General features: G+C 37.7%; 1 protein-coding gene across 1 annotated transcript; it reads left to right on the forward strand.

Annotated features, from left to right (window-relative positions):
• Positions 1-403: 403 nt before the first annotated feature.
• aldh1a3 (aldehyde dehydrogenase 1 family, member A3) lies at positions 404-26,503 on the forward strand. The gene is made up of 13 exons (XM_028435926.1): positions 404-516; positions 592-696; positions 969-1,109; positions 2,144-2,273; positions 10,989-11,050; positions 13,950-14,078; positions 15,005-15,118; positions 17,795-17,897; positions 18,759-18,943; positions 20,462-20,626; positions 22,842-22,999; positions 24,704-24,778; positions 25,951-26,503. Exons 1-13 carry the CDS (start codon positions 436-438, stop codon positions 26,018-26,020), a joined length of 1,518 nt encoding a protein of 505 aa, XP_028291727.1. The 5' UTR covers positions 404-435; the 3' UTR covers positions 26,021-26,503.
• Positions 26,504-26,713: the final 210 nt, after the last annotated feature.

Consider the following 26,713-nt stretch of genomic DNA (forward strand, 5'->3'; position numbering starts at 1 on the left):
TAACAATGCTTAATGAGGAACAGATTTTTTCAAAAACAATTACAATTCTAATAAAAATGAATTTTCAATTACACGATTACAATTATAATTGACCCCAACCCTGTGTCAAACAGCTTTCCATGCTATACAAAATTGTGTGGGAGAAGAAATTATACACATTCATATTTCATTTAATCCTTTATTTTTTATTAACAATTTAAATCATTTAGGGCGTAAAATTACGCTTTGCTCTGATATATTTGGAGAAACGAAATAAAGAAATAAAATAAAGTTCATGTTGTGTTACAGGATCCATGTTTCCACTGAGACCAGGACCTGAATGGGTTGGGATTGGGCAGTGTGTGTGTGGGGGGGGGGGGGGGGGGGGGGGGGTATCAGTGGTATAAAAAGGCTGAGGGTGGACCGACTGCACTCGGTCTGCACCGCTGACAAAGGATGGCCCAGAACGGGATCACAGCAGCAGGGAGTCCCGGTCTGCCAGAGCCGGTTCAGGTCCAGGAGGTCAGACACACTAAGGTAAAGCAGCTGAGCACATTATACTCTATGACTGATCCAGTCTAATAACACAAATCAACTATCCATACTTATTAGATCTTCATCGGGAACGAGTGGCACACGTCCCAGAGCGGGAAGACCTTCCCCAGCTTTAACCCGGCCACAGGTGAGAGGATGTGCGACGTGGAGGAGGCGGACCAGGTGAGAACCACAAACACATAGTTTCACTATTCAAAGATGGGCCTTTAAGTAAATAAATGTAACATTAATACATTCTTTTGTTATTTCTAACAGGAATGTGTTTAAAACGATATTGTTGCCTTAAGGCTGATACCCGATATTATATTTGTTCCTTAAATTGATAAAGTAAACTAGACCTTCAGCAGCGCGTGTTTAAAGTGTCTCTGCTGCTTCTAACACAGTATTTTTACAGTATTTTATAGCGGTAGTTATCTTGGCTTTATTCCCTGTAGGAGGACGTAGACCGGGCGGTGGAGGCAGCTAAAGCCGCCCAGCAGAGAGGCTCTGTGTGGCGCCGCATGGACGGGTCGAGCCGCGGGAGGCTTCTGCACAGACTGGCCGACCTGATGGAACGGGACCGGAGACTGCTGGCGGTCAGAAACATACACTATCTATAGTAGGAATTAGATTCAGTTGGGTTTGTAATTGCTCAGAGATTTTGTTGCAATTTGAAATAAATGGAAGCAGGACATTCATTCTTAAATTCCTGTTTAAAATATGTGTATCTATTTGTTTCTATCTATCTATCTATCTATCTATCTATCTATCTATCTATCTATCTATCTATCTATCTATCTATCTATCTGTTTTTTTTTTTTAATTATTTTTATTGAAACGTAGGAAATGTGTAGAATACATTTATCTCTTCTGTTCAGCAACACTGGCATCCACTGTGGATGCCAGTGTTGCTGATCCACATCTGGCTCTTCTGTGAGTGAGAAAACATTGTCATCATCACTGAATGGAGGGTTGGTTAATCAGCCCAATTTTACCAATTCTTTTCAAATTGAAGTCTACAAACTTCTTACAAGTCTTACAAACTGATTTTCAGTGGTAAATGGTCATCAATTAGATTTTTGATGATTTCCCAAAACATTTTTTTTTTTTAAAAACACTCCTTGTTTGTGTTTGTAAAAATTAAATAATAATAAAAAATAATCGACTCATAGTTGTCAATGATATAATCATGATTAATCAATAAGCGGTTTGTTTTTTTTACATTACCTCTCCCTGCTTCTTCAGTCGTTTTAAGGTTTATAGAGGGATCCATGAAAAGATCTTTAAATTTATACACCTGGATTGATAGTTCATTAATTCATTATAATCTTCACTGATTGGCCAAATATATAAAGGACAAGTAATGAATAGTTGTGAATAAATCATGAAAATGCATCATTTACTTCACAGCAGGCTAATGATGGTAGTTCACACTCACTGTTATAGATGCACAATCCAATGCTTTGTACATTTCAGGTAAAATAATAACTGAATCAATAATTGTAAAAGAATCAAATTTGGTCTCTGGTAACAGGAAATGATCAAGCTTTTGTTTGTGATGCATATTAATCATTATTTCCCTAAACAGACCTTTAAAAGTGAAGTTTTCTTTCTTTTTTTTTTCTGTCAGACACTGGAGACCCAGGACACAGGAAAGCCTTTTCTCCAATCCTACTATATTGACCTTGAAGGCAGCATCAAAACATTGCGTTACTTTGCTGGCTGGGCGGACAAAATTCATGGGAAAAGTTTGCCTGTTGGTGAGTGACCGTTCTCTTCTACTGTACCTTTCTTTGCTTCATTAGAGATATTAGAGTGTGTGTATCAAGCAGCCACAGTTTAATGTGGAGGGTCTCAGTCTTCTATTGGTGTGCCATCTAAGGAACCCCACGCACCCAGTTAGGGTGCTACGATTCAATTATTACGATGTTAACGATTATCACAATTTTTGATGCATCTGTTTTTTTTGGGTTTTTAAATAAAGAGTGGATGATAAAGTTACACAATGATTTATTAAATCATGCCAGGGCATGAAAGTGTAGAGGCAAGCAACTCACCATCATCATCATCATCATCATCATCATCATCATCATCATCATCATCATCGTTACTGTCTGCCAGGGTTGGGGTCAATTATAACTGTAAACGCGTAGTGCATAATTAATTACAATTATGGCATAATTATAATGGTATTTTTAATTAAAAAAATGTAATTAAATTGTAATTGAGTTCAGATAATTGACTATGTAATTTTAATTGCCATGAAAATATAATTAAAATTGTCAATTAAAATTTACTGGAAAACTGGGAAACCATTTTACAGTTCTATGTACAGTTCTACATATATGTAGTTAACAATTATTAAAATATGTTTGATATCAAGCTTTCGCACATTTTATCATTAAATTAAATGTACACCAAAAATATTAAAACCCATATTTGTATTTATTAGAATCATCATAGACATTCAAGAGTAGCATCCTGCTTACTTTTGAGTTTGTTTATCGCTACGTTCACACTACAAGCCTTATGGCTCGATTTCGATTTTTTGCTCAGATCCGATTTTTTGTTTGTTCAGATTACCATTTAAAATGTGACTTGTATCAAACTCCAGTGCAGGCCCGGAGTGGATAATCGGGAGGACCGGGACAATTCCCACTGGGCCGGTCTGATGATTAGGCTGCGAGGGCCGGTGTCACAGACTGAGTTTACCTTGTACTGAGATCGATTATGAGCATATATGCGCATGCAATCCTAACTCTAACCCCAACCTAGTCCAATAAACTAATAAAACACACGCTCATCTTGAAATAATTCTACATTTTGAAGCAACCCTTACCTGCACTGAATTGAAATATTTTAGAACAATCCACTGAAATACAAGACTTTACCATACCTGTCCAGTTTTGGATTTGAAAACAGGGGAAATTTTCTGGCGTCCGCTATGAGCCCCCAACACCCCAAACTAAGCTCCAGTATCCCTTATATTTTAAGACAAGTGTGCAAGAAATCTAAAATACCCACTTGTCAACCACTTACACTTACTAATTGCAATTATGTGATTAGAATCTGGTATGCCGACCTTTATTAACATTGAAATGCTTTGAACATTCTGGGCGATATGGACCAAAACTCATATCTCAATATTTTTTCTCAGAAAGGTGATTGATGATATAAATCTAAATAATTTTATCAAATGAAGTATGACCAGAAAGATAATTCAGGGTTAAATTTGCTGATGCAAAATGCCACACAGGCACATTTATTAACAAACAGCTGCACAATATGTGCCACTTTTTGGCTTTTTCACCTGTAAGGGACAGCACGTGTGAGTGAGTTCTGTAGTATGGCTTGTTATGGGGAAGGTCTGGGTTAGTACACACTCATTAATCTATCTAACTGAGCTTTACATGTTGTTCTGAGAAGTAAAAACAGCGACTCCTAAAACTAGTATTTTGATACAAAATAAGCTATTATATATATAATAGCTTATTTTGTATCAAAATACTAGTTTCTATATTTATATATATATGCAGTATTGTAGTTTATTATATCGCCAAAATAGAAAACTTGATACATCTTGAATCTCAATATATTGCCCAGCCCTAATTCCTAATTCATAATACAGCCTAAATAAACATAAATGGGTATATGAAGCACATGTGTTTATTTAATATACTTGCAGTTTATATACAAGTCAACACAGTGATGTTGATAGGTTTTCAATGTAGTGAGTCCCGGGACCCACAGGTGGTGATTTATGTGGGTCTCTGGGAAATTCAATTGGTCCCCAATAAAAAAAAAATATTTCTTTCTATTTCTTATATTCTTCTATTTCTTAAATTGTAGTGTCAACTCTCTTAAAGGTGGAATGATATGGCTATAATTAGCAGATGTATGTTCAAAATGTATCTGAAATTAAACAAATACAATTTCAAATCTGAAAAGTTTATTGCACAACAACTGTCACAGTGGCAGGTTATAACGCACTTTTGTAGCAACATAAAAGAGCACCAAAATAAATTACTAAAATTCAAATGAAAAAAAAAAAAATAATGTCTGTTGTACAAAAACAAATTATCAATAAAAATGCTGATTTTAACACAAACAAAACATTCTCATCATCATGACAGAGTCAAAAAATAAATTGTCACCAAAATAAGACCAAAATCTTCTTGTCTGAACATCAACTAAATCAAATGAAGCATAAAAATTTTACTTAACGAACAGTGCAAAGTCCGTTGAGAAAAATAAAATGATGCAGATTTGTTTGTGGTGTATTGTAAGCAGCTAGTTAACTTGCTAGTTGTTGTTGTAGCGGCAAAACTAACATGTACACAGGGGATCATGTCTGCGCTGAGTTAATGCGTAAAGGGGTCTGCTGACGGCTATGTTTCTTTTGCTAGTTATTGCGATTTTAAACATAAGTTGTTGTTTACAATGTATCGTACCTAGCAACATCACTGCTCATTACTAAGAAGTTTGTATCTTTGACTTAGGGCCTTTTAAAGTCCGTTTTATTTTTTTCCAAATTTCTTTTTATTTTTTCCCAAATTCTGTGTTTTCCACTTTAATTTTTTTAATTCCATTTTTTAATAAATATTTATAATATATATATATAAGATTAGATTTTAAATCCTGTGAGAAAACAAAATAAATACTAATAATAAAAAAAAATCATAATTAAACAAAAAAAATCTGTCAAAAATTAAGGGCGATACAATTAAAAGGTAGATATAAGTTGTAGTGACATGGATTATTCTAATTGCTCCTTTTTAATTATTTATATGTCATATAAAGATGTACGAGAACAGCATTAATGTCACCCAATTTCCTCTCAGGGATCAATGGTTTACTGAATCTGAGCAGGTTTCATGATTAAGTTTTGATCAACTTAGTTTAAATTAAATTAATTTAAATTATCCTATCTTTTGTAGCTCTGAGAGAAGTTGTTAGAATGTAACATTCTAATAACGTTGTTCCAACTGACTTTTATTTTGTAAAGTTCCCACTGAAACTGTTGTACTGAATGTGTAGCTACAAGACACGGACAAAAGGACAACAGGGATTGAGTTATTCTTAGTTAAAGCTGATGACGTTCTCGCGGAGCCCCGCGGCACTACATGAAAAACGGACGGAGCTTTCAGGGGGAGGGCGGTGCACTTAATAAGCGGTCCAAGGAAACATTGCGTTAACTTGCTAGTTGTTGTAGCGGCTAAACTAGCATGTACACAAGGGGATCATGTCTGCGCTAAGTTAATGCGTAAAGGGGTCTGCTGACGGCTAGGTTTGTTTTGCTAGTTACTGTGATTTTAAACATAAGTTGTTTGTTCACAATGTATCGAAAAATGATTTACTGCGTCCTTTTAGATTTGTATGCATCAGGTACGCAGGACGCGTACCTAGCAACATCAACACGTTGCATGTTTACTGTTAATTACACGTTGCTTGTCTTTAAGTTAGACATTTACATTTTATTTTCATTACATATTGTCTTTTAATTTCTCATGCTCACTCATGTGGTTCTCTGGTATTCACTAATGACTTGTTGGACACATTTGTTGCAGACTTTAACACTTTTTGAAAGCAGTGTATATTTGTGGCGCTTGTGATTGGCTGAAATTTCATGGTGACTTAGATGGTTCCTTCCCCCATTGGAGACATTCAAATCTCAGTTACTAATCTAACAGAAGGTGTAACTGTGTCCCATCCTGCTGCTCTTTAGGAAGATAAACTCTCTGTCACATTTTACAGGACAGCGTGCTATTGTAGACTCAACATGTAAGGTTAGAACATGATTTTTATAATAATATTTGTTTATCTAAAGTGGGCCGGTCTGAGGTATGAAGCTCCAGCGCTGAAAATGAGTCCCACTCCGGCCCTGCTCCAGTGTGAACGTATGTGGCTCCAATCTGACCCGCATGCACATTGTCGTGTTTGTCTCAAAGTTTTTGTGCAGTGGAACCAGAGGAGGATGAGGAGAAAGAAAAAGCTTTTGGCTGTGCACAACACTTTTTTTTTTTATGCAGCGCAGCCCTCACTGCTGCCTACAGTTGTGTTATAAAGTGACGTCAACGTATGTCAAATGCACATTAAATCCTCCTTGACCGTTCACACAGAGGTCGCATTGACAAAGATCAGATCGTCCTCAACCGAGTCCATCGCGTATCTACAGTAGCTGCAAATGTTAAGTCAGGACAGGTGGACTCACCTCTGCCCATTCTTTTTGTTAAAAAAAATTTTTTTGATTGCATTGAGAGACCAGCTGTTCAATTCCATAATTTTGGATTTGGAGAGAGATGTAGAGAGAGGCTCCTATTAGATTCAGACAAAAGACAAAGCAGCAAGCAGGGGCAGATAAGGACAGGAGGGAGCGAGAGAAAAAAAAGCGGAAAAAATGCTGGTCACTGTAATCGAAACTGAATTGTAATAGAACGTGGATAATTGAAAATGTAATTGTAACTGAAAAATGTAATTGACCCCAGCCCTGTTATGGGCCAATGAAAACAGTAAAAAAAAAAAAAAAGAAGGATTTTTTGGGATTTTAAGATGTCCCTTTAAAGATGTCTCTTTAATAGACCTTTGCGCATCACACAAGAGCTTTTGTTTCAGAAAAATTCTCATCCAGTAATTATTCAAAAGTTTTTAAACTGGCTTTGATAATTTCTCTCTGAAGTGTTTGGACCAAATAAAGTCACTTTCTTTTTATCCTGGTTAAGAAGGAGAACGTTACGGCTCATCCAGGATGTGATGTCTTTAAGACGAGCCTGGAGTTTTACTAACTGATGAGTTTCTTCTGATTTAACTGACAAATAGAGCTGTGTATCATCCGCATAGCAATTGCAATTTATATTATGTTCTCTGATAATGTTACCTACTGGAAGCATATATAATGTAAAAAGTATTGGTTCTAAAACTGAACCTTGTGGAACTCCATGATTAACTCTGCCGTGCGCCGAGAAGAGATTATTAACCTGAACAAAGTGGGTTCTGTCTGATTGGTAGGATTTGAACCAACCTAGTACCGTTTCTTTAATCCCAAAAAATCCCAGTCTCTGCAGCAATAAATGATGATCCACTGTATTGAAGGCTGCACTGAGATCTAAGAGCACCACAACTGAGATTAACCCTCTGTCTGAGGCTAAGAGGACATCATTAGTTACTTTTACTAAGGCAGTCTCTGTGCTGTGATGGGCTCTAAAGCCAGACTGAAAGCTCTCGTATATATTTAATGTTTACATTGTTAGATAGAGCACAGTTCACCAAGTCAAATTTCTCATGTGTATAACATACATTACATGGGCCAATATAGTTGATTCTGATTCTAAGATTGGATATTGGCCTATAATTGGACAAGTCCCTTGGATCAAGGGTAGGTTTTTTTAAGAAGAGGTTTGATTACAGCAGTTTTCATGGCGTACATACTGTATACATATACATATATATCTAAGGCGCTCTGTAAAGAGATAACTGGTAAAACCTGCCTCCCATTCAGCTCACCGACCTTCTCCAGTTTCCACAATGACTGATCTAAGACTTACAGAGTCACCCACAGCAGGACTTGTCTGTGTGCCTTTACACTGTATAGTCCCAGATGAATCACTGAAAGCTTTCTGTCAATGTGTAACACAAGATTCAGAGGAGCAGACCAATGAGCCGTATCGTTTTCATATGTCTTCCATCACACACTGTGAAATCTGATTTAACAATTAGATTTTATTTTTTTAAAGCTGATGAAGATTATAATTATTTTTATCAGGTAAAGACATCAGATAGGGCCTCAAAGATCAATAAATCAAAGATTATTTGATGTTAAAATAAGATGCAAAACCTTGAAACTGCCACATTAGGTTTGTTGATTTTCAACTGTAAACACTCGGGTTGTTGTTGGAAATGTTTAGTGCAATGCATTGTGAGATGTGGAGTCCCATAAACGGATGCATAGAAGTGTTTTTACTTAATGGAGCAGTATCATGAAAAATTAACTTTTTAATGGTTTTGCTACAGTGATGTACTGTACATCCCTTTAGCCTAATTCAGAAGGCCATAGTTGAAAAGTTCTGTTTCCTCCCTCCTTTGCTATTACACATTTTGTAAAAAGTCAGCTCTAAGCGGTCGAGCGTCATACCGTGAGATTTTTCTCACGGTATGACATCATAACACAGAAACTCCTCCTCCTGACAATCCTTGCTCCTCTTACTCTACATAAGAATGTGAGCTCCTCCCTCTCAAACTACCTCACAGGTAAAACGAACACTGTGGTTTAATATAGAATATACATTGTAATTTATTGTCATATATGTAAAGCTCCATACACAAAAGCACCCAGGAAGCAGTTAGGGTTATTATAAGGGACTAAACAACATCACACAGTAATGGACCAGGTGAGATTAGAAACATTGAGCCTACGATTACAAGCCTGCTCCCTTAACCACAAGCCCCCTTATCCACAGATAATATATTTACATTCAGTATATACAGTAGATAACCCAGTATATACAGTAGATAATCCAAAGGGCAGTATGATCGCTCACAATCAGTTCCATTTTTAGTAGCCGTGATACCGCCTCGTATTGCCTTTGACATGATCTGATGTGTTTGTGACCAATGCGACGCAGTGGTTGGACATAACAGTGGACTATTGTCTTAAATTGACTATTGCTGTGGTCAGAATTTGTGCAGATGACAAGAAAGTGACGTAGCAGCTCTGGTGAGTGTTTGAAAAAGCTGACAGACTCCGCTGCTGATGTGATAAACCGTGGAGCAGCGTTTGTTGGACTCACAATCACAATAGCCGCATAAATAGCCATGTGTTTTACCGTAATGTGCAATTTTTTGGTTGAAAACAATAACAAGAGTGTGTGGATAGCAAAAGAATATTGCTATGGTGTTCTGATCACCCTCTCCAAGAGCGAGGCATGAAGTCAGCATCTACAGACACACCCACTCATGCATATGCATGAAGGCCCCAAAACAGCCTGTTTTTAGAAGCGTCATGAAAGTGACTTTTCAGAGGGCTAAAACCCCAGAAAACAGGCGAGTTTGGGAAAATAAACCTCAAACCTATGTTGTTGGAGTTCTTTGAACAAATAGAAATGTGTGAAAAATAGCATTATACTGGACATTTAATTGTTACTGCGATTTCTTGTGTTTGCCCCACAAAAATTCTGCCAAAGTGACTTCCCGACATCTGGTGTTTTCACGGACTGAACAATAGACTTTACAAACGTGCACACTGTGTTTATGTCATGTGCACAGAGTATATCAGAAGTATATTAACTGTAAGTCTCCTCTCAGCCTGTCATCACAGCTGGGTTCACATTCATTAAAGCTGTGTGTGCTACAGCTCAACAGTAGAAGCACATTCATTAAACAGCTAATAACATTTTTGTTGCTACTTTGTATTTTTGTTTTTATTTAAGTCTGTACATTGTAAAAAAAAAACATTTCTCTCTACATTTTTTTTTTGTAAATCTTTCATATTTGATCACTGTTTGAGCTCCACATCTAAATCTACATCTTGTGCTTTTTGATAAGTAACCAAATCCCTAAAAGTGCAGTTTGCGACTCTCAGATCCCTCTCTCCCCCTCCCTCCCCGCTGCTTGCCCTGCCTCCAAACTTTTCAAAGTCCCTCCCTCAGAGGAGCTAACAAGCTAACGTTAGTCTGACAGCAACATCACAGTAATATAACATGCTCTGTTAAAAGCATATTACTGCAGTGCTTCTCTCTCTCAATGTGCACACAGTACACCAACCTAGCAGCAGCAGCAACACAGTGTGTCCTACAGCAGCTCAAACGGATGCTGCTGCGCGCACACACAAACACATGCACCACAGAGTTCTAGTGTAACAATTACAAATCAAACATAATGTAAATCAAGCAGCAGTAATTACCTTTCAAGCAGAAAAGTCACCAATTCCATCTTCTACTCCTCCAGACCATACACTGTAAAAAACCGGCGTTCCAGCCCGGTAAAGGTACGGGGCCTGTGAGCAACAGCTGTCAGACAGCCCATCAAACACAATCCTGGCTCTGATTGGTTCTTTTTGCTCGGTCGTGGTGCATTCTGGCAATCTGCCAAAGGCTGCAGGAGCAGCAGGCGGGACTCAATGAGCCTGTTTTTTCACACAAACTACTAGTTTGATGTAAAGCTGTCCTTACATAGTGACAGCTTTAGCAAATATGACAAATATCACTTTTATAAGAGTTGCAGACGGCACCTTTGAATTTGAATATTTTTGACTGTAAGAATATTAGGCATGTGTGGACTTCTACACAGTACGGTAATCTTATATAAGGTGAGACAAGTGAACAGTACTACAGTTATTTTTACTGTATTGCTTTGTTTAATAATGCAATGCTTCACCATTTCAAAAAGCTGATAGAGAATAACAAAATAAATATGAAAATGGAAAATGTGTCCACTGAACATCCGTAGTAAATAAAAACATTTATGCTGTGTGTGTTTTACAGACGAGAGCTACGTGTGTTTGACCAAACACGAGCCTGTTGGAGTCTGTGGAGCCATCATTCCTGTAAGTGCTGAGTGTTCTGCATTTCTGCTAATAATGATAATATAGATTTATGTTAACTGCTTTAGTTATGACAAGAAGTTTTAATTTAGTTACACGTTTTATCTTTTGACACTAAATTCACAAGTAGTTTAGTCCACGAGAACTGTCTAACATTTAGGTGACTAAAATGATTATTTTATTTTATTTATTTTTTTATTACTTCTCATTCACGCACTAAACATGATCATACTGAGCTTCTTACACCTCCACTCATTGAATTTAGGACAATTAACACTTTTTGTAATAGTTTGTCATTCTGCTTTGTTTATATTTGGACATCTTAAAGTTTTTGTCAGATTAAAAAAATCACAATGATGAAAATTATTAGTTGAGAAAACCCTCCACTGATAAGATTCAGGAACTTTTCGTGGGTGCAACCCCAGGGTTGGGGTCAGTTACAATTCTGTCTTCAATTATCTATGTTTAATTACAACTCAATTCCATTGACCAGCATGAACACCTGGGAACACAAAGACAAGAGTTAACACATGAAACTAGAACTATAAAATAAAACAAACTAACAAAGACTTACAGAGCAAAAAGTGGACCACAAGACAAAAAAATAAAAACAGCACCTGACACCTTGTTGGCTTCTTTATCCATGAAATATTAGTAATGATATTTTTGTTGGTGGCTTCTGAGCCTTTTTTCTGTCGCTATACACCTCGATTTCAATTTTTTTTAAATGGTAAAATGATCCTCAAGAGATCTGACAGGTAAACTTGATCTAAAACATATTTTAATAATTATTAACTACATCTGTCTGAGCCGTAGAGCAGGAACAGGTTCCACAGGTTTGCGTTTTAATTAAGTTGTAAATATTAGTTTTTATAGAATTACCATGCCAATACAATTACAAAGTCAATTATCTGAACTCAATTATAATTCAATTATGATTACAACAACAAACTTTTTTTGTAATTGAAATTGTAATTACACCATAATTGTAATTAATTATCAATTACAATTATTATTTAACCTCAATGCTGAAGCTCTGCTGCTCATCCAATACATTTTCCTCACAAATGTGGCGCTGTTGAAAAGGTAAATAAACAGGCTTTCCAACAATATATGATTTATTACTAAGAAACAAAGAAATAATCCAGCAAACACACACTTCCTTACTTTTTAATAGTGTTGTGTTCAAGACCACAGTTAAATAACATTCTCTCTTTAATTTTAGTTTCTTTTAAATACATTTGACAAACAAAAACTACTACTGCTACTGATAAATTCACAATTATTCTACATATTTGAAAACAATATTTTTATGTCAGCTGAATGTACAGCAAGTGTTTAAAAGCATTTCTGCCAATAAATAACATGGCTTGTCACCTACACGCCGCAGAGTGTTTCCTCTTTGCTAGGGTTGGGCATCGTTTGGATTTTAACGATTCTGATTTCGATTCTCAATTTCGATTCCTGTTCTAAACGATTCTCGATTGCGATTTTTTGAGTTGTGCAGGTCAACAGGTCACAGATTTCCCAAGATAATTTCTCAGTTTGAAAAAGCCTTTAATTTGGTTGCTGTAATGTAACTAGGATATTCAATTACTAAGGTCCCCAACTGTAACTGTAAAAGTGTAACTTGCTGAAAAAAAACTACACACAAGTTGTCATCAGTGTAAAAAACAAAGAGCTACAGGTAGATGTGAAACTAAATAAAACAAACTCAAACCCTGGAACAGTCATGTGACAAATCAATCAACAGTTCTTGTTGAGAAAGATTATTATTATTCTGGATACAGTGGAAACAGAAACGATAAAAATTAGTTATATTATGAACCTGTTTATATTGTAGGGAACATATTATATACATAAATGCAATTGGAGTCTAAAGACACAAAAAAACACCACTTTAAAAAGAAAATAGACTAATATAAGACCTCTTTACAATTATTTGAGTCACTCTGCGCTTGCGCGACTTGTGGCGATGACGCGCTAGTGACGACATAATCCAAGATGGTGGCGGCTCGGACTACAGTCGACACTATGTAATAAAAGCCTTAAAAGACATGAATATAATGAAAAGAGTGGATGGACAGAGGCATAAACATGCAGACTTTCACACGGACACACACAGATTTATTAAACACACACGGACCTCGGTAAATGGAACAGGCGCCACCGGCCGGTAGGCACTAGGACCCAGAGGTGGAGTAAATGCGTCCCCGTACTGCATGTACAGGTTGTAATATCACCAGTTTATCATTTTACCTGTTGTTAAAGCTACTATCTTTACTATGGAGCAAATATTTATTCCTGGTGATTGTTTTCCAGAGTTTTACTGGGCTTTTTACCAGTGATATGTTTCTATCTCCCTTCTGCTCCGCGGTCCAAACTGAAACCGTAGCCACACACACACACACACACACACACACACGTATGCACAGTCACAATAAGGAAGGCTGTGGTCATTATACGGGGTTTATTAAAGAATGAATAAAGGATTGTTTTATCCTGTTCTTCTCCTTGTTATTATCACATTATAAAAAAGTTTAAAAATAGCAGGAATTAGTGCTGGTTTGGAATGGTCTTGAGGGAAAATCCCGAGCCCGGGCAGCCCGAGTCCGAGACAAGACCGAGTCAAAATGCTTCCGAGACGAGACCGAGACCTTTAAAATTTGGTCTCGAGACCAAGACCGGTCTCGACTACTACAACACTACTTTTTAAACTAAGTGGTTTTCTTCACCACATGAAGAATATTCAGGACTAAGATCTACTCGGTGATTCTTGCATTTTCACCGCAGATTAACAGTTCATCATGTTTTCAGATATCTGACTGCTACACTATGGCCTGTGTTATTTACTTCATGTACTTGTGTTTTATTTGACTGTGTGTCAATGCTTGTTTCACAGTGGAACTTTCCCCTGCTCATGTTCACATGGAAGATCGCCCCAGCACTGAGCTGTGGAAACACTGTGGTCATTAAACCAGCAGAGCAAACTCCCCTCACGGCCCTCCATGTTGGATCGCTCATCAAAGAGGTCGGATGTTAGACTGTGGCTGATCGAGCCCGGAACTCAGAGGGGTTTAGACTTTAAAGCTGCTGGAGACTCATAAAATTGACTCTTTTTTAACAATCTCCTATAGACATTGTCAGAAAAGTTTCATGCATTGCATTGTGGGATGTGGTGTTACGTAGACAGATGTATAGAAGTGTTTTTACCTCTTTGTTTACCTCTGTTTGCCCCAAAAAACTCTGCCACTTCCAACACATTTCTGATGATTTTACTGGAAGTTGCTACAAAACAATGGCAGATGTTTATTTTGGAAGTTACACAGAAATATCTAACTTCGACAACCTAAATTTCAACGTCTGGTGGAGTGAAGTGATGTCACAGAGAATACTGGGAACAAACTAGAACAAAAATGCAGTCAAGCCAATCACTGTCCTCTTGGTTTGGCAAAGAAACACAATAAATCACAGTTAAGCAACTTTTGACGACTAGCGAGAAAAAAGCACGACTATGTTCAAGTGACTCATCATGGGAGGTTTAACCAACTATAGTCACTGAAGTTGCGTTCGGTGTGAACGCACCTTTAGAATGAAGTAAAAACACTTCTATGCATCCGTCTGCGGGACTCCACATCCCACAATGCAATGCATGAATCTTTTTCCACAATGTCAATCAGAGTGTTTACAGTACAGATTAAAACAAACTTTTCAGCGGCAATATCAAACCTTTTACATCTTTTGTTCAAGCAAATGATTTGCATTTGTTGATCTATGAGGCCTACACTGTCTCCATCTGATAAATATTTATCGTCTCCAGCACCTTTAATAATTGACTGCAAGGTCGTTGAAATATGTAATTTCATGGATTAATAATAGTAAATGTCATCTGCTGTTCACTGTTCTATGTAAAACAGACCTGCTCCTTTAATGCATTCTCTGGGTTTCCCTTTGAAGGCGGAGTTTCCTCCTGGAGTCGTGAATATTGTTCCAGGATTTGGTCCCACAGCAGGAGCAGCAATAGCCAACCATAAAGACATCAACAAAGTGGCATTCACCGGCTCCACAGAGGTATGAAGTGTTGAAATACCTTTAGCATACATGTTTTGGATACATAAATAACGCTAACATTAGGCTACGTTCACACAAATTCAGATTTTTAGGCGGTGTGAGCACTCAAATCGCTTTTAAGCCATCCACCGTTGATACGTACCTTTTTCTGCACAAGAACATGGATTATCCTTAGCTTTGATACATGGATTATGTAAGTACGTCCACTGGGTCTCTGTTTGTACTTGATGTTGGCTTGTTGCCCTGTGAACTGATCGAACGTTGACATTAATTAATTGTTTGTTGATGAAACGTGAATATGTTATTTGTATGAGGAAAAAAATGGGGTTTTAACTGTTGGTTTTGGGTCAGGCTTGAGTATAAATATCTGAATGTCTGTTGTGTTTGGGTCAAAGCTTGATGTCCTAAATGGTTTGTGTTTAAAAGCATGTCAGGACTGTTTCCTTTTCCTTGTCCTCATCTACACCTGCTCATTCATTCTCCGGCTCCCACTGCACAAAAACTTTGAGACAAACCCTAAAATGCTAACTTCCTCCGTGTTTACATTTGTGTAAAAGCGTGCGTCGTCTGATGTAATTTTTCCTGTTCTTTTGCGCATGCCAGTCAGTTCGGAGCCGCAAACAGTTCACATCGAAGTCTGACACAGGTCACATTTTATATGGTAATGTGAACTGCCAAACAGAAAATCTGATCTGAGCAAAAAAAAAATCAGAATTGACTTTTGTGGCCAGCCAATTAGCTCTGTGTTTGCACAGAAGAAGCATGTACTGTATATTTGTCACAAACATATTGCACTACGTGTTGTTAATAAGCCTTTTTTCACTCTGCAACTGCGCATGCAAGACCTGTAGGGGTGGAAAGTAACAAATTACATTTACCTTGTTACTGTAATTGAACAGCTTGAGAATCTGCCGTCTGAAATAATCAAAATGTCCATGTTTTGTGTAGTTTAGGGCTGCTCCAATCGTTCTAACCGAGAAAAGGAAAATATATTTTGTAGAGTACCAAAAATTGTCCTTCACAAAGGTGAGAAATGTAAAAAGCTCACAGAACAACGGCGTAAAGAGTGGATTTTAAACCTACGTCTGTTGGAGGAGCAGAGTCTGCTGATTCCCATGTTTGTAGCGACCACTTCCTCAGAGGTATGTTAACGAACTAACTTTGTTTTTATGGCTGTGTTTATATAGCATTAGGTTGTCGTTAAATGCTCATTTACTGTTATTTACCTTCTTTCTTTCACCCCTGCTGCACACTGTGCACATAAAGCTGAACACCCTAATATTATTTCACTACATATCATAAAGTACTAGTCAGTATGTATGTGACAAAAAACCTCATGTATCCTTAACTGTCAGGCTAACGTCGTCGTTAAGATGTTTTGCAAGTTTATTTACGTTATAGCCGTTACTGATGAGGAGGTTGTAGACCCACCCGCTCAGAAGTGTGCAGATTTTGGTGGGGGGGGAGGGTCTCCCATGCGCCTCGTCCTCCAGCAGTGCCTGATAAGCCACTCTGCATCCTTAAGCATTGTGAGTGCGTAATTACGCAATTGGCTGCTACAGGTGTTGCAGCCAATTGATCAGCAGTTTTGGGCAATGATCATGTGATTTTAATTACAGTTACTATTATTAATATAAAACTGTATCTGGAGGCACATGCACGTCACTCTGGGGCGTCACTATCATTTTTTCCTCCTTTGTTTTTGGCAAATCTATCCTTCATATATGTGTTGTGAAATATGCATTGTTTGATTATTTCACACAAATGTATCAATTTCACAGAGCTGTCTTTAATTTCATCCTTCTCCTGTTGGGGGTGGAGTTTCCCGTTTCTCATGATTTTGTACGTATGGCAGGGTCAGAGCTGCCGTGGAGGTGCGTACGTCATCTCGCCAGGTTTTTTTTTAATAAGTCCCAAATGTTGCTTATACGTGGCGTACGCTTTCTTTTTTTACGTATTCAGGGTTTATAAATGACACCCCTGAAGAATGGTTCTGTTACTTGAAAATGTCTGCACTGACACAAGCACTGTTCAATTCAATTCAATTTTATTTATATAGCGCAAAATACAACAAAGTCATCTCAAAGTGCTGAACAAAACACAAAGTCCATAGTAAAAAGAAAGAACCCAACAAGATCCACATGGACAAGCATTTAGCGACAGTGGGAAGAAACAACTCCCTCTTTTTTAATTTCTTTAAGCATTTTTTGAACGTTTTCTTTGATGTTTATGCACAATTTATGCACAATCAATGTAATCTGTTCATTAGACAGTTTGTTTTAAATGCATAGGTGCATACAAAGTTTTTGACATTCCACCGAGAATGTTTTATAGACTTTATATAACATACTGTTTGCAATTCTTGCTTTCAGAGATTCCTAAAGATAGGAATTGTTCTCTTACTGGAAAATGTTTCATTGGATGCTCTGACACATTGGATGTATTGACACAAGCGCTTACCTCATCGAACTGACATCTTTGACATTTATTTTATTTTATTTACCAGGTTAGCCACACCAGGTCTTGTTCTCATGCACGTTATTTTGAAATGGTGTTCTGTAGTAATAATAATAAAAAGAACCTAGTATGATCTTTATACACGTCGTTGTACTTTTTTATTGCATGGTAGAGATGAGAATGTTGCTTGTGTTGAAGTGTCGACTCGTTCCTGGACAGGTTGGTCAGCTGATCAAAGAAGCTGCAGCTAAAAGTAATCTGAAGAGAGTAACGCTGGAGCTGGGAGGGAAGAACCCATGCATTGTGTTTGCTGACTGTGACTGTGAGTAACTAAGCTTTGTGTTGTTTTTCATCTAAACTGCCTCAACACATGCTGGAAAGATAATAATAGCACAGAGTTTTACAACCTTAGGCTCGTGATCTCATGCGGGGTCGTCTGAAATGTCTAGGAATTGATAGAAAATAAATGATTAAAGTTATATTTTTGTAATTTTTAAAAAGTATTATTCTTTTTCAAATTAAAACACCACACACAATCTTAAACTACTGTATTCTGTACTTTCACTTCCTGAAATATAAATCTAGTAAATAAAAAAAAAATCTAATCTGTATGAGAATTAAAATAATAATGAAAATTTAAATTATAATTTTGTAATTATTCTTTTTAAAAAATAAAACACCACTTGGAATCTCAAGCAACTGCATTCTATATTTTAACCTCTTGAAATATAAATCTTGTTTCAGAAAAATTACATTATAAAAATTAAACAATCATAAAAATAAAAAATATAATTTTATATTTTTTTTCTTTTTCTTTTTCAAATTAAAACACCTCACACAATCTCAACCAACTGTATTCTATACTTTCACTTATGCCTCTAAATGTAGTTAAAGAAAAAAAAAATACAGTATACAAATGAGGTGGCGCATCTCGTCACTATAGTGCTACTCTTAACACTACATCACATATATGATCAAAAAGTAATAATAAAAAAAAGAAATTTGTGATATTAAGATGGGGTCACGGCCTAAAAAATGTTGGGAACCACTGGGTTATGTTACTAAGACGTGTTCTTTAGTTCCCATATCCACCCAAAGGAGGATTCTGTTCTGTTATTACTCCTCTACATTCAGGTCTAAGGCACAAACCAAAGCTCTTTTCTCGTTCTCGTTGCTTCCACAGTGACGATGGCTGTGGAGGAGATCCAGAAAGGAGCTTTTTATAACCAGGGCCAGTGCTGCACCGCCGCCTCACGCGTCTTTGTGGAGGAAAGTATTCACCAAGAGTTTGTCCGTCGCAGCATAGAAAACGCCAAGAAGATCGTCATTGGAGACCCCCTGGACCCCCAGACCACACATGGACCACAGGTGGAGGCAAATGCTGCGCTGTGTTATCTGCTCTATAGAAGAAAACCTGAATTTTTATTCGATAATATGGATTAAATTTTTTTTTTTTTTTTTCATTAAAACACAAACTCCAGTTTATCATTCTGGGATTCAAAGATCAGCTGGAACAGAGCTGCTGATAATTAAAAAAAAAAAATTGGACTTTTACACTTTTAATGTGTGGGGTGTAGATACAAAAAGAACATGGCTTCAAGTTTATGATTACCTGGAAATTGAGAAACCAAATATCAGTAAGAAGTATCTTGAGAAAGACTAAATGCTCATTTAAAGAGTGACTAAACCCTTGCTTTCTGCTGAGCTGTCACTAGGAGGGAAATTCAAAAAATGCCAGTAAGACACGCCCAGTCAGGCACCCGGTCAACGCTGTTTGCAGAGACAGAAATACACACAATGATGTGTCTGTATACACACAAAGTGAGATTACAGCTGAGCTTTGTCTGTACAACCACAGGCACACGCAATCATGACGTGAAGCTCACAAACAGCCCTACTTTCCCTCCACCTCACGCACATAGTGATAAGACATACACACACGTCCGCGCACACGCAGAGACAGACGGGAATACACACATGATCTGTCTGTAAATACACACATGGCTTGATGAACCTTCTGATAAGTGCAGAATCTGCTCTTTATAGAAGCACAGTTACAAACATTACCGCTAAAGCGTGCTGTTTTACACGGAACACAGTGGACTTCCTCATTGAGGCTGTCACTCAATGCTCACTGAGGGCTGCAATTGGAGGAAACCCTCCTCCCTCCTGTCAGCTTTGATCGAAAGGGCGGGGCCAACAGTGAAAGTTGATGACGCAGGGGAATCCAAAGAATCCGTTTCAGCCAATAGCAAAATTCAATTGTAATAGCCGGCGTTCAACCCTTAGAGGCCAGTAACTCTAACATTTTACAGCGCGCAGCTGACGTGACCTACATGTGTGTCCAAATCCGGACAGACCCGTTTGGTTCTGTCGGGCTCGGGTCAGTTATGATATCATCCAATCCATCCTGTGTGAGGAAAAACAAGGAGGGATAAGTATAAACTGACATCTGGATAAGGGATCCCTGTTTTATTTCTACCTGGTTTCATCCCAGCCTTCAGCTGAAGCAGAGAGGGGCGGGGCTTATGGTTAACACACCAGGCTGAGCTCCGAGCATGTTAACATGTTGCTTTTTCTGAATAAAAAGCAGCGCTGCAGGTTGGTCGCTCCACATCACTGGGTCTCATCAGTCCCGTTTACAGAGTGACCTGGAGCTGCAGAGCTGCTGAGGTGTTGCTCGCTTCTTATATTAATGAAGCCTTAATCACTTCACAAGCTTCAATTTTTAAAATTTCCTTTTTATTCTTATAAATTCCTGTTAATTCCAGTTAAAAGTTTCCAACTTTATTATTTCCATCCTTTTGCAACTCCGACTCTGTGTGTGTGTGTGTGTCTCCGTGTGTGTGTGTTTGCGTGCATGCGTGTGTGTGATCTTTGTTGCAGATTGACCGAGGGCAGTTTGATAAAATCATGGAATTGATCAAAAGTGGCATAAAGGAAGGAGCACAGCTGGAGTATGGAGGAGCAGCTGTTACAGACAAGAGCCTCTTCATCCAGCCCACCATCTTCTCTGGAGTCAAGGACCACATGCGCATCGCCAAGGAGGAGGTTAGCACTCACTTTACTGTACACACCATTACTGACAGACCAGGGTAGTGGTATTGTGTGGAAACCAAGCCTGATGCTATGTGGAAACGTGCCTACATTACACCACTGTAACACAATGAATGGTGAGCAACTACTGTAAATGTGAACTAAACATGTATAATATTAATAATATATAACAGGTTAATTAGAGTTTCTACTGTGACTGTTGTGGTGTTTTTTTTAAAAAAGGGTAAAGATTGATTGGTTAATTGACAAAATGGTATATAATATATAATACTGGTGTCAAAGCAGTAAATCCAAGCAGAATTAACAGGAATTAGTTCCTATTTTCTCACAGTAATTACACTGGCACTGTGATCACTGTTGATTTGCTGAGATAAGTCACATGTATGTATAATAATTAGTGGTTAATTAATTAATCTAATAAATTAAAGACTTTGTAATGAATTAATCTCGATTAATCAAAATAATTGGCCGAACAGTATTTGACATGAGAATCAAAGTTTTTCCAGTTTAAATGTATTTTGGTATATCACAATCACAATCAGAAGTACTTCATTTATCCCAGAGGGAAATTACCACAGATGCTTGAGAAATATTCCAAATAAAAGAAAAAACAAAGAAAGAAAAAGAAAAAAGAGAACGTACATAATTAAATGAAAGACTGTTAATTAAATAACGATTAAATACAATATATGACTGAATCAATGAAAACAATAGATTAGCTTAAACAACAAAATAGTGTTTATTATTTTCTTCACTGAGTGCTAACATAATGTTTTATATGCAGGGCTTTAAATTAACTTTTTAGATCACCAGCCAGCATGGCACGATCATTTGCACTAAACTCGGCTGTTGTTTTCCATCCGATGTTATTATAAACTAAAATTAATGCCCACAACTTCTCTGGTTCTACTGTTTCTTGAGTTGTGGTCTGTGTATCAGTATTCGGGGGTTTACTGGGACTCATAAAGTGAGAAAAACAAGCGATTAACTGCGGTTTCTTTTAGTGCGTTATTATTCGGAAATTTATCAATCACGTTTAACTTTTTAAAGTCCCTGCCCTAGTAAAAAGTTAAAATTAACCATGGATATGTTTCTCTTTGGTTTACAAGCGATTTATCCCATCTGTTCTTGGTATCCCTTTGACTCGGTATACTGAGTCAGAGAGACCCCCGTGAGTCCGTTTCTTCTGAGTATGTTTGTCCTTTAGACTGTTGTTACACCACGTCAGTCTTCCTTTTTCCTCTTGCTTTGCCGTGTAACCGTTGTGTCTAACGCTGTGATGGAGACTTCTGCTGGAACAATCACCATTACACTTTAACTATCAATGGTACATGAACGTGCATTAACTTTAGTCAAGCAGCCAATAGTAACACCCAAAACAGCTGATGGAGCAGTCAGTTTGTAGATAGACCTCTGATTGGCTGAAATCCATCATCACGCTCTTTGTTTTCTAAAGCTCATTTACAGAGCCACGATAAGGAGAAGAGGTCCAGTTTCCTCTCAGAACACTTTGATTTACAATATGCTCAAAGGTGATTTATGAATTTTTAAACAAATAGCGCCAAAAAAACTTACCTACTGCAGCTTTAAATTAGTATTTTAATGTAAGCTTTAGAATAAAAATATATTGATATAGACGATAGCGTATATTTTTTATCGCCAAAATATAAAACTAGATGTATCTTGATTATCGATATATCGCCCAAGCCTACCCGTGATATCACTTCATTCTTGCAGAAATGTATTTTTAGCTGGACTCTCATCTTTCTGTGTAAGCCCCGAAATAAACATCCTCCATTGTTTTGCCGCAAGTTTCAGTGAAAACATCAGAAATGTGTTAAGAAGTCACTTTGGCAGAGTTTTTGATATGAGAAATCACGGGAACAATGAAGTAAAAACATTGCTTTGCATCCGTCTGCGGGACTCCACATCCCACAATGCAATGCACGACACTTTACCGGGTATGTCTAGAAGAGAGTCTAGAGTTTACAGTGGAGATCACTTTCGAGGGGCAATTTCAAACTCATACAGCTTTTTTTAAGAGCCAAATCTTTGATTTAACAACAACGCTGACACTGTGTCTATATTTGATCAAATGTTTTTTTTGTCTCCATCAGCTTTAATACAGTATTTGTGTAAATGAAGGTTTTTTGTTTTGAATAATGTTTCCCTGACATCCTTCCGAGTCCTTACTGGTGTCTCGTTGCAGATCTTTGGTCCTTTGCAGTGTATATTCAGCTTTCAGAGCCAGCAGGAGGCGATAGACAGAGCAAACAACTCTCAGTATGGGTTGGTCTCAGCCGTGTTCACTACCAGCATGGATAAAGCTCTGTCTGTGTCTGCTGCTCTGGAGACTGGCACCGTCTGGTAAACCCCTCCTCACTGTACAGAACACTCAAGCTTTCCTTTATTTCTTTTTATTTCTTTTATTCATTATTGCAACCGGTTATAAAAAGGTAACTGTATTGTTTGTTCCAATCAGAAACATTTTAAAGAAAACCTTAACCAAACTAAGTTATAATTTATTCATCAACAAATCAATACTCAGCCTCCTTTATTCACTCTGCTTTTAGGCTTTAAAACTCAAGATGTGTCTATATTATGTTATATACTGTATATATTATAATACTCCTGGTATAAAATCAGTCATATTTATTGATAATAATAATAATATATTGCTGAACAGTGTTTTGTGTGGCACAGAGTACGCAGACAAGTTCGCAAGGTTGTAAAATTTTGCTCTTAATTCGCCTGCCGCTGGGAGTCTGTTAGAGCCTTAACTGTTAGAAGTCAAATTACAAGAATTGATCAGGAAGAGTTCACAGTGCTTCTCGTTATTATCAAATTAACTCACTCAGTGCCATTGATGAGATAACTCGTCATTTCAAATCTAAATGCTCAGTGCCATTGACGAGATAACTCGTCATTTGCGTTTTTTCACGGGGATTACTAGAAAACACCCTGGCGGAGGTCCCTCATCAATATCTAAGCTGTAGGGTGTTGTAGAGACCAACTGTGCCCTGAAGATGGCAGCAATACACCTTTAGATGAGAGATTAGCCACTGATGCTAAGGAGGAAGAAGCAGGAACGAGCGAGATTGTGGCGCTAACGGAGTGATATTGTGACGTATCCAGCAGCTCACAGCTCCACATACTAACACAGAACATGTATGGACATGAGTAGATTATTAATAATGTTGCGATGGTGAGATAAAACTATCAACTAACCGAGCCAAACGGGTCATTGCTGTCGTGAGGAGGAGGGGGGGGTACAAAATGCCCCCAGCCTGTGGGGGCCTGTGAGCCAGATAGCAAAATAATAGGTGACACGTAGGAGGTAGCAGCGCACCTTTGGATGGGAGATCATCCATGCTCAGCAGAGCTAAGAGGGAGAGGAGGAAAGGCATTTACGAGACAGAAAATTGCGCTACGTACGAGAGTTGACATTCCTAGCAGTGAACAGCAGCGCACAGCAACGCACACTCAACCAGAGCATGTGTGGAACTCATGGATAGTGTGGCGATGGTGAGATAAAACGATATAAAAAAACGGTGAATGCAGTGACACTCAGCATGTCCAGGAGGAAGAGGAAGTTGCGTGTGTGCAAGACTGATGGGAGAGAAACTTGGAGGAACGCCAAAATACAGTAAGAAATCCATTCAACCCAGAAACTTGCTCTATTCAACGGCTGAATACAAAATAACAAAACGAGCCAGAAACAATCTTTCAGAATCTGGTGTCATATTTCAGATAGTCATAGTAGAAAATATTCTGTGGGTCTTTGAAATCAGTCAAAATGCTCAAAAACTTCTGGCACTGATGGGGGGTAGAAAATTTGAAAATGGCTGGCACTGAATGAGTTAATGAAGGTGAACAATAGCAGATCTGTGCTGGTCTTAACTGGTCTTAATGGAAAATCCTAATTCTGGCCAGTCTGAGACCAAGACAAGACCTTCAAAATGTGGTCTCTAGACCAAGACTGTTGAGTACGAGAACAATGTCATGTTGTACTGCTCTAATAACATGTATTAATTAATCTCTTTCTGTGTGTGTGTGTGTGTGTCTGTGAAGGATAAACTGCTATAACGCCCTCCATGCTCAGACTCCTTTCGGTGGCTATAAGATGTCAGGAAATGGACGAGAGCTGTAAGAATCATGATATCATATTTTGTGTTAGATGTTTGATTCTCTGTGTGTGACCTCAGTGCTCCTTGTCAGTGCCTCATCTATGCAGATCCTTTCAACGCATGTACAAAACGTGTCTACATCCGGTCGGCCTATTTTACGGCAATTCATGTACTATTTAAAAGGTGCAAACCCTGCAATTTAGAAATAATTTGTAAATTTTAAACCAGCTGCCACGATTTCCCAAATTATTGGATATTAATGTTTTAATAATAACTAGTGCAGTGCCTGTAAGAAGTCTGTATTCATACATGTATGGGTAGAATATCTAGGCTCCGCCCCTGGTGGACAATTTTAAGAAATAATTCATTAATGGCATCATTACAGTTCAAACACACTCTTGAACCAAGCAGCAGCAACAATAACTGTAGAGGTAGGACCAATGTTCCATTGTTCTAACTGATGACATCATCACTGTATCAAGCTAGGACTGATGACATCCGTCGAATCAAGAGGTGGGCGTGGGGCGTTCAAACAAATCCGACGTTGCACACCCTTGAATCAAGCAGCAGCCATGTTCCACACACAGATTCCTTGCTTTTATAGAGAGATAATGCACTGGATTTTATATAGCGTTTTTTCATAGACAAAGTGCTTTACATTGATGTGCATTATTATTTCACTCCACACACAGTGGTGATAAGCTACTATTGTATCCACAGCTGCCCTGGGGCAGACTGACTGAAGCCAGGTCCCATCGGTCCCTCTGACCAACACCAACACTCACTCATTCGTACTAGGCAATGTGGGTAAAGTGTCTAAGGACACAATGAGTTGACCAGAGCGGGATTCGAATCCCCAACACTTCAGTTATTGGACGACCTACTCTACCACTGAGCCATGGTTGTTTTGAGTGAATTCTGCTTTATTTTTGTTTGTCAATTTTGTGTATTGTGTTGTGTTGCATTTTTATATATATCATCTTGTGGAGGTTTTACCTTTTTGTGTTTTTTTATTTTTCAATTAACAATTAAAAACATCACAAAAAGTGTACTAATAAAATATTTAACAAATGTCATATGGTCGGTTTACATTCAAAGGAGCTCTGTCGTATAGATTGTGAGTAAAGGAAGTGACATCGTATACGCTCATACATTGAAAGGATCGGCACTGACGCTCCTTCTGTCCCTCAGAGGGGAGTACGCCCTGGCTGATTACACGGAGGTGAAAACAGTGACCATAAAGCTCAGCGCACCTGTTTAAGAAGAAGAAGAAGAGGGGAACCCGAGGTCAGGGGTTCTCTCTCTGATCGGACTTTGTTTCACACGTGAAGTTGGAGAATCACTGTCTTGCAGTGTATGCTGTTAGACACAGAGCTGTCACTCATCATTCTGTGCACCAACATGTGTGTATGTGTGCCTTTTAAATTCAAATCAAAACAGCTGTTCACAAACATTTACACCACTGTTTATCAACCTTGGGTTTGTGACCCCATATGGGGTGGCCCTGGGGTTGACTGCAATGTCTAGTTAATGATAAATTTTAAAAAAAATCAGGTTATTTCGTAGATTATTATTCCTTTTCAAATTTATTTCACCAGATTATGTATTATTTACTTTCACTTACTCAAATATAAATCTAGTTTTAAAAAATACTGTAGAAAAATGTAATAATTAAATAGTTATTTAAGTAATAATAAAAATAATATTTTTGTAATTTTTTTAATTATTCTTTTTATTTTCAAAGTAAAACACCAAACGCTGTGTTCTATACTTTAACTTTCTCAGATATAAATATAGTTAAAGAAAACACAGTAGAAAAATTAAATAGTCATTGAATAATGATAAATATTTAAATTGTATTTTGTTGTCTTTTTTAGATTATTATTATTTTTCAAATTAAAACACCATCAAACAATCTCAAACAACTGTATTCAGTAATTTCACTTCCTCAAAT

The sequence above is a fragment of the Gouania willdenowi genome, chromosome 3 (assembly GCF_900634775.1).
Source record: "Gouania willdenowi chromosome 3, fGouWil2.1, whole genome shotgun sequence".
Classification (NCBI taxonomy): domain Eukaryota; kingdom Metazoa; phylum Chordata; class Actinopteri; order Blenniiformes; family Gobiesocidae; genus Gouania; species Gouania willdenowi.

Coding starts and splice junctions, on each gene's coding strand:
- aldh1a3 (XM_028435926.1), top strand. CDS start 436: ATGGCCCAGAACGGGATCACAGCAGCAGGGAGTCCCGGTCTGCCAGAG. Junction 15,119..17,794: donor CATTCACCGGCTCCACAGAG/GTATGAAGTGTT, acceptor GTTCCTGGACAG/GTTGGTCAGCTGATCAAAGA. Junction 18,944..20,461: donor AGACCACACATGGACCACAG/GTGGAGGCAAAT, acceptor TCTTTGTTGCAG/ATTGACCGAGGGCAGTTTGA.